At 34.2% G+C, this 16,000-nt stretch overlaps 1 protein-coding gene and 1 pseudogene across 2 annotated transcripts in view; both read right to left on the bottom strand.

Annotated features, from left to right (window-relative positions):
* Positions 1-651: 651 nt before the first annotated feature.
* Positions 652-1,658, bottom strand: LOC125339503 (annotated as a pseudogene).
* An 8,755-nt stretch (positions 1,659-10,413) lies between these two features.
* Positions 10,414-16,000, bottom strand: part of Primpol (primase and DNA directed polymerase) — a 42,545-nt gene continuing 36,958 nt past the window's right edge. For both annotated transcript variants that reach the window (XM_048330498.1, XM_048330497.1), the window contains 5 exons: positions 15,395-15,484; positions 15,211-15,319; positions 13,039-13,121; positions 12,905-12,951; positions 10,414-10,856 (listed from right to left, as the gene is read on the bottom strand). In XM_048330498.1, the coding sequence (XP_048186455.1) occupies positions 10,626-10,856; positions 12,905-12,951; positions 13,039-13,121; positions 15,211-15,319; positions 15,395-15,484 (560 nt within the window). In that variant the 3' untranslated portion in view covers positions 10,414-10,625. The remainder of the gene's footprint in view (positions 10,857-12,904; positions 12,952-13,038; positions 13,122-15,210; positions 15,320-15,394; positions 15,485-16,000) is intronic.

The following is a 16,000-nucleotide window of genomic DNA, read 5'->3' as shown; positions in this document are numbered from 1 at the left end:
TATTGCTGTCATTAATTTATTATTATATATAGCTATGATTTTATTATTTTTTGATGTTATTTATTATTATTTTGTTGTTTTTTTCAGTACATAATTGACAAAGTTTATTATCAAGAAAATTTAATAGTAGGTTTTTAAAAAAGAATGTTTGGGTTTTATAGTACTAAAAGATGATAAGCCACAACAGGACATATACAAAGGTAATTAGAATATTAAATACTATCTCAATTAAAAGACCATAATTCAAATTGTTAGTTATAATCCTGTGTCTTGGTAAATACAAGCAGCTTTCATGAAATTTACCTTCTCATGAAAACTAGGAGACAATTCTCCAAATTCAGTTACTTAGTTTACAATAATCAATGCTAAAATGTTGTGCATGCACTATCACATAAAGCACAAAACCCTATCTCAAGTGATTTTCATGTTTTCTTAAAATTTATCTCAAGCATCTTTTAAAGTGCGAGCTACAAACAGGATATATTATTAAAGAAAAAAAAATCTTCAGAGAGAAGACTATGAGATAGCTACCCACCATTGCCAAGTATGGTTATACAACTAACCAAAGAAAACTGGTAGTTAGTACTTCGCTAACTGTGGTTTTAGTGCAGGGACCTCCTCCTTCATAGCGAAGCTCTTAGCTCTTGTTATCTACCAGCCAAACATGTACCCCATTGCTTTCCATACAAGACTTTCATCTTTCTTTGGCGTTTGTCTGTCAGAAATAACCCGATAGTCACTAGTAGAAGCTGTGTATGCTGTAGCAAGAGGTCTCATGGTAGAAATCCTAGGAGTACTTCGGGGTGGTGTTGGTGCGCCTAAGGTCTTGATTGGTGGTGTAAAGGCCAGAGAAGGTGATGACAAAGAACATCTTTCATTGTTTTCCATGACACTTTTATCAATGCATGGTTTTACACCAATCATGATGGATTCTCCAAATATCTTTCCATCTTTGCTTAAAGCTTTCCGGGCCTGCAATTTAGATTTGGTAACGAATATGCATCCAGTTTCCTCTGTTGGACATCACATGTTTTAAGGTATTTCCGTATTGTGCAAATTGTAGCAATATATAAGATGCAGATGCTTGTGGAAACCCAAACTCAGTCACCCAAGTGTCATCAAGGTGATCTTCTGAAGTCAGAGAATCTCCTTGTGTATAGAAAGGATCCAACTGGGCAGGAGATAGTGTCGTCTTTCGTGGCTGACCAATATTTGCTGGGCTAAAGACACTGCCCTGCTCCCAGAGTAGTTGTAACTCCAACAAGAGGACTTTGCATTACTGAAATGTTTGTTTGTCTTCTTGAAGTTAAAGGTGTTGATCTAAGCCCGGGGCTGGAAATATCATCATACATACTTCTAACAGGTGGAGCTCCGCTTTTATCTGTATGAGCTGGTACAACGGGTTGTGGTGGTGATCCACCTGTAAGTAAAGGTGATCTCATTTCCATAACTCCAACTGAAGGGCCACTAATTGTTCGAGGTTGTGGAGTCACCGGAGCAGGCAAATCCCCCATTCAAAATCCAGGTAAGAACTGGGCATTAACTCCTGGCTTTGGAGATGTAGGTGAACCCAGCATCATTGGTTCAGATCCTAGCGCAAGCGCCTGGGGCTCCACGGCAAACGAAGCCATCTGGACCGTGGCAACTACCGTCAAACCCAGGACCTTCCAATTTTTTCAAAAATGGCGGAAACACATTATTTTGTTATTTATAGGTATTATTTTATAAAAATTATTTATTATTTACAACAATTATTTTATTATTACTTTATCATTATTTATAGCTATTATTTTATTGCTATTATTTAATATTATCATTTTATTATTTATATGTATTATTTTACTATTTTATTAATATTATTATCATTTTATTATTAATAATAGCTATTGTTTTGTGAATATTATTTTATTAATATTATTTACATCATAATTTTTCATAATTATTAGCACCTGATATCTTATTATTTTTATTAATATTATGTTATCATCATTATTATTAATTTTATCATTATTAGCAGCTATTATTTCTATTATTTTTATTGATATTAGCTTACTAAGGTTATTTTATTATTATCATCAGGCAATGCAGGTGGAGCCATTATTATTATTATTACTTTATTAGTATATTACTATTATTACATTGTTATTATTTATCGTTTTATTAGTAGTATATTATTATCATTACATTATGTTATTATTTTTATCATTATTAATTATATTATTATTATGATTATTATCATGCAAATTGGGCCATTATTTTTAAATTAGTATATTATTTTATTATCATTATTAATTATATTATTAATTATGTTGGTGATGATGATGACTCCGGCTAGCAGAGGGTGCTAAGACATCATCATTGTTATGACATCATCACCATCACCATTCTCATAACGTCATCATCATCATTATTATGACATCATCATCATCATTATATTTTAATTATTATTACCGATAGCTACGGTTTTATTATGTTATTATTTTATTAATATTGTCACCATTTCTTTATGGTATTATCACATTATTTTATTATCACATTTATGATGATTATTATTATCATCATCATCCTTTCATTAGGAGGATCATCATCATTTTATCATCGGTGCAAACAGAGCCATGACAATATTATTATATTTTATATTATTATTTATATATTATATTATTTATTTTATTGTTTATTATTATTTCATTATTTATATTATATTATTATATATCATCATATTATTATATAATTATATTATTTATTATTTGTTTAGTATTTATCTTATTACTTATTTATATTATATTATGTCATTTGTTTTATATTATTTTATATTTGTATTTTATATTTGTATATTATTTTATATTTGTATATTATTTATATTATTATTTATTTATTACTTATTACATACTTATATTATATTATTAATTTTATTATTTATTATTTATTTGTATTATATTATTATATAATATTATTTATATTATATCATTTATTTTATTATTTATTAATCATTCATTATTTGTTTATATTATATTATTGTACTATATTATTTATATTATATTATGTTATATTTTATTATGTGTTATTTATTATTATTATTTATTTATATTACATTATATTATTTATATTATTATATTATCATTATTCTTACTCAGGCCAGCAGAGGGCGCGATGACATCATCATGATTATTCATTATCATTAGCTATTTCATATATTATTATTTTATTAATATTATGATCATCATCCTGTTACCGTGCGATGCACACGGTGCTATTCTATGATTATTATTAATATTATTATCATCATTAATCTTATGATTATGATTATTGCTTTGGAGCCATTATATTACTGTTATTATATTATCATTATATTATTATTATTATTATTATGACACGGACCAGCAGAGGGCGCGATGCCATCATCATGATTATTATCAGTATTATAATTATTACTAGTATTAGCTATTATTTTGTTATCATATTACTATCATTATTTTATTATTAGTTATAATTATTATATTATCATTATTAGCTATTATTTTATTATATTATTGTCATTATTTTATTATTATTATTAGCTGTTATTTTATTATGTTATGATGCAATGGAAATGGCACCATGACATTATTACATTATTATTATTGTTTTATTATTATTATCGTTGTAGCTCATGTTATTAATATTTATTATTATTATTAAAGATGATGATGATGATTAGAAAATAAAAATCACGCGAATCCTGGAGTGAAAGGAGAGAATAATAATAATAGTAAATAAAATAATAATAAAGTGAATAATAAAATAATCATAATAATAAAATGAAAATAATAATATAATAATAAATAATGATTATAATAGAATAATAATAATAGAACAAATAAAATAATATGAAATTAAAAATAATGAAGCAAATAACAAAATGATAATAAATAATTATTATAAGAGTAAAATAATAAAATAATAATGATAAAATAATATGACAATAATAATGAAATAAAAATGAAAATAATTTAATAAGATAATGATGTTAATGATAAACAATAATAAGGTAATAATAGAAATATTGTAATAATATATTAGTCATGATAATGAAATAAAGATAATAATAAAATAATGAAAAATAATAATGAAATAATGATAATTATAAAATGATTACAAAATAAATATAATAAAATAATAGTAAAATTAACAATAAAAATAATAACAAATAAGATAATAATATTAAAATAATGATGATGATATTAATAAAATGATGATAATAAAATAATAAAAATAATGATGATGATAATAAAATAAATAATAAAATAAATAATAATAAAATAATAAAAATGATAATAAAATATATAATACAATAACGACAATAATAAAATAATAATGATAATAATAAAGTAATAAATACTAATAAAATAATAAATAAAAATGATAATGATAATGAAATACTAAATAATAATAAAATAAAAATACAGTAACAATTATGAAAATAAAGTAATAATTAATACTAGTAAAACAATAACACTGATAATAAATAATAATGATAATAATAAAATAATAGTAAAAAGATGATAATAATTAAATGATAATAAAATAATGATGGTCATAATAAAATAATAAATAATTATATAGTCACAATGAGAATAATGAGAATAAAATAAATAATTGTCAAATAAATAATGATAAATAATAATAAATAATAACAACAAAATAATTATGCTGGAAAGGCTTTGACAAGTTACTTCTTCCAGTGCTTCTTTGGTCCAAGTCAGTATGAGAATATTAAAGGTATCTAAATTATGGCTGTTACATGGACGAGCTTCTTTTGATGCAGACCACTTCCCTCAGTACTCCATCCATGAGCACACCAGTCATCATAATCGTCCTGTGGGATGGGTTGTTACAGCTTTGTTAGACTTGTCATTAGCGTGAAGCCAGCAGACAAGCCTAAACGCTTATTTCTTTCCTAAATATATTTTTAGAAGTTGGAGAAGTGTGTTTTGAATGGATATAAGAAGAAAAAATGTACTGTATGGTGACTTCAACTTGGCATGGAAAGATCGTAAAGTACAGGGAATAGCTCATTCACCCCTAGGTGCCCTCCCCCAGGAGAGGAGTAGGAGGGGCTCAGCCCTCTGCCAACTGACCCCGACCCTGCTGCCCGGCCAGCTCCCTAGTGAGTCCTCTGAACTCACGCTACAGGCGTTCAATGTGAAGAACTGTTGTTCAAAGGCATTCTTTCCAGAGATAGTTGTTTCTTATATCTTTACTTGGAAAAATAAAAATTGACAACCTTTCTTATTTTTTTATTGGCCATAAAATACAGGTTGTCTTTTTTCATTTGATAGCTGAGTGAGTTAAGATACCAAGAGATGAAGCAGTTAAGCCCAAGACTGTAGTATTTTTTTCCACCAGGTTTGTTAGACCTCAGGACTAGGTAAGATTTTGATAAGAAGGGGTAGATTTTTTTGCCTGTGTTTAAATTGCAGTGCCTAGCTGAGATGAAAAATTTTAACCAGCCTCACATTCAGTAATTCCCAAAGCTTGACTGATGACGAAGGTTGGCAGTTGGAAAGTATGTCCTTTAGGGAGTGTTCCAAGTGATCGCTCACTGCGCATCAGAGCTCAACCTACAACACTTCCACAGTCCTCAGGTCATAGCCAAAGAGATCCTCTAGTTGGTCCTCTGTGCTTTCACACGCATCTTCACAGGCTGTTACATGCCATTTGTTTTAAGGGAAAATGATTTCATTCTAGGTTACAGACACAGCTGTGCACTACAAACAAAACATGATGAACTTAAGGAGAGAAAGTCATCCCTTGGCAAAGTGATGTGCTTCATACCTAATTTAAAACAGCTTTATCAAGACTATTCAGATGTCCAGGAGAAAGAACCAAACGTACAAGAAACAGTAAGTCTGGTTTGCTCTTCTTAATGAGCTTCAGAAGGTGAGAGGGAGTTTGTGTGCTAAAAGGACAGTAGCTTTGAAAGAGGAACAGTGTCACTATAAATCATTGATATGAATTATCACATTTTTATCTACTTAGTGAAAGTGTAAGGAGCTAAAAATACAAAATCATGGAGTTATGGAAGGGAAGGGAAGTTCCTCACAAGTGTGTGCTTTGTGTGCAAGTCACTGACCCACCACGCTCTTCTGTCTTGAACTTTGCATCCACACCAACAGACACTTACATATGTTCTAAAGACCAACCTTTTTGTTCATAGTATATTTTATATTTGAAAAACAAAATCTTATCCCATATGCATAAGTTTTTTTTAGAGATTGAGAACAAAACATAACACAAAAGAAAAAATGTTAGTTTACAAATATCATGGTCAAATTTGTGTTCTTCACTAATAAGTTGTTTTAGTTTTGACACTGATCGTAGTAATTCTGTGACTCAAATATCTATTTGTATATTAGAAATTCAGAACAAATATTTTTTATCCAAATGACAAATTTACTAGGTAATGGAGTTAAAATTTGGATCTAGGGGCTGGGAATATGGCCTAGAGGCAAGAGCGCTTGCCTCCTACATATGAAGCTCTCGGTTCAATTCCCCAGCACCACATATATGGAAAACGGCCAGAAGGGGCACTGTGGCTCAAGTGGCAGAGTGCTAGCCTTGAGCGGGAAGAAGCCAGGGACAGTGCTCAGGCCCTGAGTCCAAGGCCCAGGACTGGCCAAAAAAAAAAAAAAAAAAGATACAAAAAAAAAATTTGGATCTAGATTATTTTCCAGATTGTTTTCTTATCATTACCATTAGAGAAACATAAACTGTGCTTTAATGAAAACTTACCTCCATTATGTAGGAGCCAACAAACTCCCTTGCAGGGCTCAGTAGTAAACATTTAAACCTTTCAAATGATTAAGTTCTCTAGTAAAATTCTGCTATTTAGTATAAGAAATACATAAACAAACCAGACTCTATTGACCCTGTAATCCTAGCTTCTCAGGAGGGTGAAATTTGAGGACTGAGGGTCAAAACCAGCCCAGGCAAAAAAAGTCTGAGAAACACTTATCATCAGTTAACCAACAAAAGGCTGGAAGTGGGGAGTTGTGGTTCAAGTAGCCGAGCTTTAGCAGCAAAGCTCAGGAACAATTCCAAGGCCCTGAATTCAAGCCGCAGAGTGGCACAAAAAAAAGAGAGAAGAAATATGTAATCAAAATGATATAAATCAGTACAAATTGATTAAATTTTGTTCATGAAATTCAATAACTTCTTCATAGTGATAGTTTTCCAATCCATAGAACTGACTCAAGTCATTTGATTCTGATTCAGTGGGAACTATTACAAGGGACACTATAAAAATGCTTCCTAAGAAGTGCATTTGAATTTCTTTCCTACTGCGAAAGAAGTCAGTGTCTCAATTTGTCACATTCATTTCACTAGTCTTGATTTAAGCATCTGCCTCTTCTTGAGACTAACCCCTGAACTAGTTTGATAACTGGTCATCTCCTTATCTAATTACATGTAGTTTTAAAAACACTTTACAACAGATTCAATGCGTATCTGTATGAAAAATCATGGTTGTTTTCTTTTACTAAAAGCTACCCTTTATAATGGAGTAGAAAACATTAGCACAGTCCCTCAACTAAATCCTACTTTCTTGAGGACGCAGGGACACCTGACATCTGGGCCCTGCAGAGACATTGAGGGGTCCTCTGGGCAGATGTTCTCCATTGCCTACATTCTACCAATTTTTTTTTCCATTTACACAACATAAAAGTCACTTCAAATCAATCATGTCACTGTATGTATATTTAGGCACTGTATATTTAGGCAATTTGCTTGTCTGTTATGACTCAAAGTTGATAGGAAGAAAGAAAGGAAGCTGCCATTGTGATAAAGCGGTCCTCTCTTCTGATCTGACAGGGATATTCTCCAGTTTATGCTTAGCTGGTGCCCTCCAGACAGAATATTTTTAAGGTAATTATGTATCTAACTAGTTAAAAGTATATTTGGAGTTGGGACTTGGATACTAAATTTGGTGAAATTAATAGTAGCATAGATTCAATTTGAACAAAAATCACTTCAGTTAAAAGCCAAGATGTTGTGTGCATGTGCGTGTTTGCTGTGACTAGTACAAGCTAGGAAAGCGCTCTATCACTGAGCTGAATCCTCAGCAATAAAATCTAAATTTAGTGGCTACTTTCCCAAATGTAGTTGTTTTCATACCTTCAGTGCCTTTTGTACTTCTATTGTAGTATTACCCTATTTGCTTTAGGATGTAGGTATTTGTGTATATGTCTATTCCTTTTCCTGAATGAAACATACAGCACCAAATAGGAATTTTTCCCATCTACTCTGCCTTGAGGACCATAGCATCTTAAAACACTTAAACTGAACTTTTCTAGTAACATGGTTAGGTATATGTCAGAAAAATCCCCTTAGTATGTGGATGGTAGCTATACTTCAATAACCATTTTGCTCTACTTTCATTACTTAAGAAACTGCATTAAAAACATTAAACAGCAAACTATGAAAAGCATAGTACAATTCTGTAAGGAAGGTCTGTGGTCATAGTTTGAAGTGGAGTGGCTACCTAGTAAGAAGAAAAGCCTAGTTCAAATCCTAGAATTGCCAAAGAAACAAAAACAGCTGGGTGTTGGTGGTTCACACCTTTAAACCTAGTTACTCAGAAAACTAAGATCTGAGAATCACAGTTCAAAGCTGCCTTATATAGATAATTCCATGAGACTTTCTAATTAACCAGCAGCAAAATGATACACTGAATGTATAGTTCAAGTAATAGAATGCCAGCCATGCACAAAAAAAGCCAAGTGAGAGCTTGAGGCCCTGAGTGTAAGCCCTGGAACTGGAACAAAAATTGTTTTTAAAAATAGCAAAAAATGCTCTGCAAGGAAAATTTAAACTATATCTCCCTCAGATAGTCTGCAACAAGAGATTTTCTTTTTGTTCATTATTTTAAAAAAATGAATTGTTTTGTCTGTTGGGTTTCTGTTCTAATTTTATCTTTAATGGTTAAGAACATGATGAGCCAGGTGCTGGTGGCTCAGGCCTGTAATCCTAAGTACTCAACAGACTGAGCAGTTTGAAGCCAGCCTGGCAGGAAATTCTGGGAGCCTTGATTTCCACTGAATTACAGGGGGATAAAATACCAGACGTGAAGCTGTGGCTCGAAGGGTACAGTGCTAGCTTTGAGCACAAAAGCTCAGGGACAGTGCCTAGGACAAGAGTTCAAATCCCAGGACTGGCAAAAATAAAAGAATAAAATAATTGGGGATTTGGCAACCTTGGGACATTTCGTTGATCTAGCAACTTTTCTAGTTGATGGGTTTTCTTGTTAAGAACCTTTATAGACCTGGCATTTATTGCGCATTTCATCACTTCTTGCAGTTAAGTCACCTTCCTTAGCGTTTCTGCATGCTAAAATAGATGTGAGATCAAGCAGGCCCCGACCTGTCACACACATGGTTTTCTGTTTTAAATAATTCATATGCCACAATTTTGTAAACAACTGTTCTTTGGGAGTAAAGAGAGCATTAGGAACTTTGTAACTTTATATTGTCAATTATCACCCAAGAAAATGAGTTAAAACCAATTTTCATAATGATCGCCTATTAAAAATGAATGACGTGCTTAATGGAAAGCTCTGTCAAATTTACACTAGTCAAAGATTTGCGTTATAGGGGCTGGGGATATAGCCTAGTGGCAAGAGTGCCTGCCTCGGATACACGAGGCCCTAGGTTCGATTCCCCAGCACCACATATACAGAAAACGGCCAGAAGCGGCGCTGTGGCTCAAGTGGCAGAGTGCTAGCCTTGAGCGGGAAGAAGCCAGGGACAGTGCTCAGGCCCTGAGTCCAAGGCCCAGGACTGGCCAAAAAAAAAAAAAAAAAAAAAAGATTTGCGTTATAAAATTACAGGCCCATAGAGCAAGGGCTCATGGTATTGCCTGCTACCTTCTGAAACTCAGCTGCTTTATAAATAATGTATAGTCTAATCACTAGATTTCATGCTTTATTCTCATGCAAGCTAAGTAGCAACAGTTCATATATCTACACATTGTAGAAACTGTAGTCATCTTTTCTGATTAGTGTCTTAAGTAATAAACTTTAATATTGTTAATATCGAATCTTTATTTTTTGTTCTTAATTGGTACCTTCGTGGGGCTTGAACTCAAGGTTTGGGTACTGTTCCTGAATTTCTTTCACTCAAGGCTAATGCCCTACCTCTTGAGCCACAGCTCTACTTCCAAAATGTGTGTGTGTGTGTGTGTGCTTCCTAAGTAGCTAGGATTACAGGTGACATGGGTGCCCACCTGACACCTAATTTTAACTATCCCCACATGAGTTTTAACACAAACGTGTAAAGTAAAACTATGTAAATGTAGACTAATGTTAGTTAAATAGGATATTTCTGCAGAATTTAAGTACACTGAAGCTAATTTTAACGTAAACTGGTTTACGTAAGAAACACTGAAAAACAAAGTAATAAGGCTTTATTGATATCATCAGATTTACTAATGAGCTAATGTAATTTTTTTTTTCAGTTCTAGGGATTGAACCCAGGGCCTTGTAAATGGTCAGCAAGTTCTGTACCACTGAGCTCAAACCCCAGCACTAATTGATCAAAGCACATATTTCACACAAATGGCAGTCTGATTATGGGAGTAGTATGTGTAGTGGGCTAGTCTTGTAACACTTCCATAATGAGTTCATCAGGAATTTCGTCCCCTATACCGTTGTGACTGAGAAGACCGTTCTCGGCAGTGTCAGCTAGTTCAGCATCCTCAGCTGCTTGTAACAAGCAAACATCATCGCTGCCACTGCCCGAGTCAGCACCCAAAGATGCACCTGGTGATGGCTTGCAGGGTGGCGCTTCATGAGGACTCATGCCATCTGCTATCACCTCTTCTTCCTTTATTTCAGTGAGGAAGGGGGAGGGAGCCAGCAGGATAGGAAGATAAAGGGTAGTCAGTGAGTTTACCATACACACCAAAACAGTTTACACTGAAATGAATATTCTGGATGAATACTGTCTGCCAAGCAGGCAGCATGAAATTCCACATTTGAAACTGTTATTTGGCAGGAAAATAATTCTTTTTTTGGGGGGGGGGAGTGTAAAATCAACTCTCTTTTCCATTTCACTCATTCATTCACTTTTATAGTGCTGGAAATGAAACCCCAGAGGCCTGTGGATGCTACTAGGTACATGAACTTCCCTGGGTAATCTCTCTCCAACCTAGACCCCGCTTAAGGATGTGCAGTACGGGTATCACACAGTGAAGAGGCCCCAGAAAGGTGGCAAAGAGGTGTGGTCCCAGGAAGGCATCACTACATGGGCTACAGCAAACACAGACTGAGGTTTTGAAAAGGAGACAGTCCAGCTAAGACACTTGCTAGCTTGACCATAGGTTTAATTCTCTAACTTACAAAGTAGTTATAATAACGGGTGCTCCACCCTATCCAGCTCTCCACTGAGATAGTCTCGCAAACTTTTCTGCCCAGGCTGGCCTCAAGCCACAATCTTCCCAATCTTGACTTCCTAAGTAGGTACGATTACAGGTATGATTGACAAGTGCTGAGCAGTTCTGTTACTTCTAAGCATTTTTCAACCTAGAAGTTTAGTAAGAATCTGGCTACCAGTTACAGGAGACATTTTAAAAATCAGACTACATAGATACCAGATTGAGTTTTCTAGAATATAAACTTAAATTTGGTCATCTTGTAGCTGGTAGCTTATTCTAAGTATAACATGTTAAAAAAAAACTCAAAAAACTGATGGGAGGGTATAAAATTAAGTCTGAAAATAGGATAACATAGAACATTAATAAACTCTTACAAAATGTTAGTGAAATCATACAAAAATAGACACAGCTAGGTCATAATAGAAATATAGGTGGTAAACCCACAGAGTGTTCATAAATAAAGAAATGCAAAGCAAAAAAAGTGAAGTGTCACTTGACTTTTTGTTTAGTAGAGATGAAAAGGTCATTTCCTGTCATTTCTACAGAAAGCAATCCAGTTAATAGGTACTACTGAAGTATTTGTCATACTTTAGGGGAAAATATCAAGCAAATAGCATATGCATTATGACTTTAACAGTACATAAACATACATATAAATTATGGATGATATATGCTAAAAATTTGATATTTTGGCCAAATTATGAGAGAGCAAGATTTTTTCAATTTTCTCATGTATTTTCTGTTGCTTTTCTTTTTCTTGCAAAGAATATTAATAAATTGAGTAAACAAAACACTTTAAGGGCTGAGAATATGCCCTAGTGGTAAAGTATTCTCCTCATATAAATGAAGCCCTGGGTTCCATTCCTCAGCACCAAATATATAGAAAAAGCCGAAAGTGGTGCTGTGGCTCAAGTGAAGCTAGGGACAGTACTTAGGCCCTGAGTCCAAGCCCCAGGACAGGCAAATATATATATTTCCAATATGACATGCTTAAACTCTTGAAGAGATAACTGTTGAGTAATACCTGCCAGAACTTAAGTTACATGTTCTCTTTGACACTGTTCTACTTTCAAACATGCATCCTTCAGAAGTAGTTGTTCAGAAAGATAAAGATGGGTGTTTTACTTTACTTTGTAAAGCAAAAAGGGAGAAACGTCCTAAATTTTGGGACCAGTTCCATTGATGATGCAATTTCTCATGCCACAGTGAAAAAGAACAAGCTGCACATTGTCAGACATGAGCTGAACAGGAGCATCACTCCCGTAAGTAAAAACAGTCACTGCTCTGTTTTAGATGCTACCTGGTCAAGTGTGGTAGTGCAAGCCTGAAGTCTCAGCATTGGGGAGGCTGAGGCAAGTGCATCATTAATTAGATGCCAGCCTGAACTTCATAGCCAGATGTTATTTAAACTAGACACAGCTGGATCTTGCTCATAGCTCATATATGCTACTCTGCCAGAAATGAATTTTGACACAGAAAGAAAAAAAGTGGCACTTACTTCTTTGAGAAGGTAGCGGAGACTGACATCAGCAGGCAATGGAAAATCTAAATCAAAGAGAAACAAACTATTTTATGTAGACATCTAATTATCTCATTTTTTTTACGTTGTGGTAAATGTAAAAATTAACTCACAGTCAGATTTGAAGTTTACTGCTTTACATACAGGGTCATGACATTTTTGATACCAAACTTCATTTTTCAGATCAACTAGAATCCTGTTTGTATAAAAAAAAAAGTGTTAGTAATGTCCATGCCTGATAGAAACAAAAGCCAGTTCTCTGTTGTCTATAAGGAATGTGCCCAGGACTTAAAGATGGAGGAAAACCCAAGAGTAAAAAGATCACAGTAGATACACAGCAACCAAAATAAAGTGGTTGCTAAAAAATGTCACAACGTGGATAAAGGGCTGGGAATATGGCCTAGTGCTCGCCTCATATACGTGAAGCCCTAGGTTCAATTGCACAGCACCACATATATAGAAAAAGCCGGAAGTGGCGCTGTGCCAAGTGGTAGAGTGCTGGCCTTGAGCAAAAAGAAGTTAGGGACAGTGCTCAGGCCCTGAGTCCACGCCCCAGGACTGGCAAGATAAATAAATAAATAAATAATAAAACAATATGGATAAAATGACAAGGATCCCCACAGGAGATACAGCAGTTCTCACCACATCCACCAACCCCTACCTGAAAAGAGGGGAGGAAAAACTTGGCAGCATTGTAAGGACAACAAATTCACCCACAAACACAGTCTTCCATCCGAATCAAGGCTTTTAAAATGTATGTTTGGTAATTTATAGATGAAGGGTCCACCAGAAAAGTTCAGTAATGATGCAGAAAACAGGACTAATACTAAAACAACTAGCAGATTGGATCGACTTGCATACATGAAGCAGTGTTCTGTGATCAGAAGCCACTGAAATTGACTCTATGCAGGCTACGTGAATCTTACCAAATTTAAAAGTATCTGCATCTAGGCAAACACATTCTCTGACCACAGGACAGGTTTTGAAAATAAAGGCTATCATTTAGAAAGAAACCTATCATTTAGAAATTAATACCATTTCTAAATAACCAATGCCTCATTTAAAAGTAATGGATATTTGGACCTGAATAAAAATGAAAATAACTACATACTAAGTTCTGTGAAATACAGCCAAAGTGACCTTTTAGGTTTTGTTTGGTTTTGACAGTACTGGGATTTTGAATTTAGGGCTTTGGGCTAGCTAGGTAAACCCTCTACCACTTCAGACATCCCTCCAGCCCTTTCATTTTGTTTTTCTGATAGGATCTTGTATTTCCCTGGCCCAGGCTTATAGTGACAATCCTCTTTATTGGGTCTTCCGAGATGCTGGCATTGAGTACAGGTGTGAGGAGCTTTGTGAGACTGGCCTGGAACCTCATTCTTCCTGTCTCTATCAACCAAGTACTTGCTATTACGGGTGTCAGCCACCATGCTAAACCCTTAAATGAGTTCTTGAGGTGGAAGTTTGTAGTTTTAAAAGCTAATATTGCAAGCCTGCTACAGTGGTTCATGCCTGTAATCCTAAGTACTCCAGAAGCTCAGATTTCTATTTTATCCTTATTCTACCATATCCTCCTACTATTTAAAATTCTTTTTCTGGCTTTTATTTGTACTTTAAGGGGAATTTCTAAAACAAGGCCTGGCATATAAAGCAAGCATCCAATAGACAATGGTTCACATCAACACTATGCAAGAAGCATCACCATGCCCTCCTACATGATGTTAACTGAGGAGCTTCCTTCTTACCCAAATCTGCTCAATTTTAATTCTCTGCAGAGAAAAGGAGGGGCAGTCCTTTCCTGCCTACTGCTGCCTTTATGAAAGACAAACAGCACAAATGTGCTAGGAGCAATGTAAGAACAATATCAAATCACATATTATAAAACAGCCAAGGAAAATACACATAAATTCCATTCAACTTATTAGAAAACGAAGGAAATTTAATATTCTCAACTTTATTTAAAAGTTATAAATACTACATCAGTTTCTAACCCGTAATCCTAGCTACTTAGGAGGCTGAGATCTGAGGATCATAGTTCAAAGCCAGTCCAGGCAGGAAAGTCAGTGAGACTCTTTATCTCCAATTAACAAGCAAAAATCCAGAAATGAAGTTGTGGTAAAAGTGGTAGAGTGCTAGCCTTGAGCAAAAGAATTTCAAAGACAGCACCCAGGCCCTGAGTTCAAGCCCCAGTACTAACACACACAAAGTTACAAACATTTAAAATATAGTATTAGCTAAATACATACAACTCATCAATAAACATGATAGTACTCCATTGTACCTACATGATATTATTACTCCTGTGGGCTCTCCCAATGTTTTCACACCAGCGATACTTGCAAATATCATAAACCAGTAATTCTTCAGGGAAAAAGTAGTTCCAACACCGAATTCCTAAAACGCAAAGAATGTTTCTAAAGGGACTATTACTCTACTGGTACCAGTGAATAAAGAATAGATTAGCTTTACCTCCTTTAACATCACTTCTATTCACCAAAGAGAGAACAAACCGATCAACTTCAGGGTAAGGTGAACACTGAAAGCCTTCAAGTGTTTCCACTGCAACACAGAGAATTGTTTATAAATGAAAACATGTAAAAGCTAAAAGGTTAAGTTTTTATTAAATTGTTATTTTGTACAGTTGGGAGTTTTTTAATCCATTCAGCTTTTCAATTTCTTTTTTTTTTTCTTGCAACTTGTCTTTCCATCAGTTAAGTTATTGATACCTTACAAGCAAGCAGGTAAAATTCAGTCCTCAATCAGATGTTTAAAAATCAGATGAAAAGCCTTTGAGCAACTCTTCTTCACCCTGTCAGAGACAACAGCTGGTTCTATCTGAAGCCTGGCTCTTGTCTCAAGCTGCTCTGGCTTTCAACCTCAGCCTTGGGATTCTCTCGTTGAAAATAAATTGCCTTCCCAGAACATCAACAACAGATCAGGTCACTATTAGTCTTGAGGAGTCAAGATAAAAACAAACAAGACCTCTCTGTGATCATGTCTGAACACAGACAAAACAGAACATTTTCCAAACCACAGAAAATAGCCAGCCACCACTTCCCATCCTGGCTAACATGA

Source organism: Perognathus longimembris, chromosome 21, assembly GCF_023159225.1.
Source record: "Perognathus longimembris pacificus isolate PPM17 chromosome 21, ASM2315922v1, whole genome shotgun sequence".
Taxonomy (NCBI): domain Eukaryota; kingdom Metazoa; phylum Chordata; class Mammalia; order Rodentia; family Heteromyidae; genus Perognathus; species Perognathus longimembris.
This window is presented reverse-complemented; position numbering and strand designations above follow the sequence as displayed.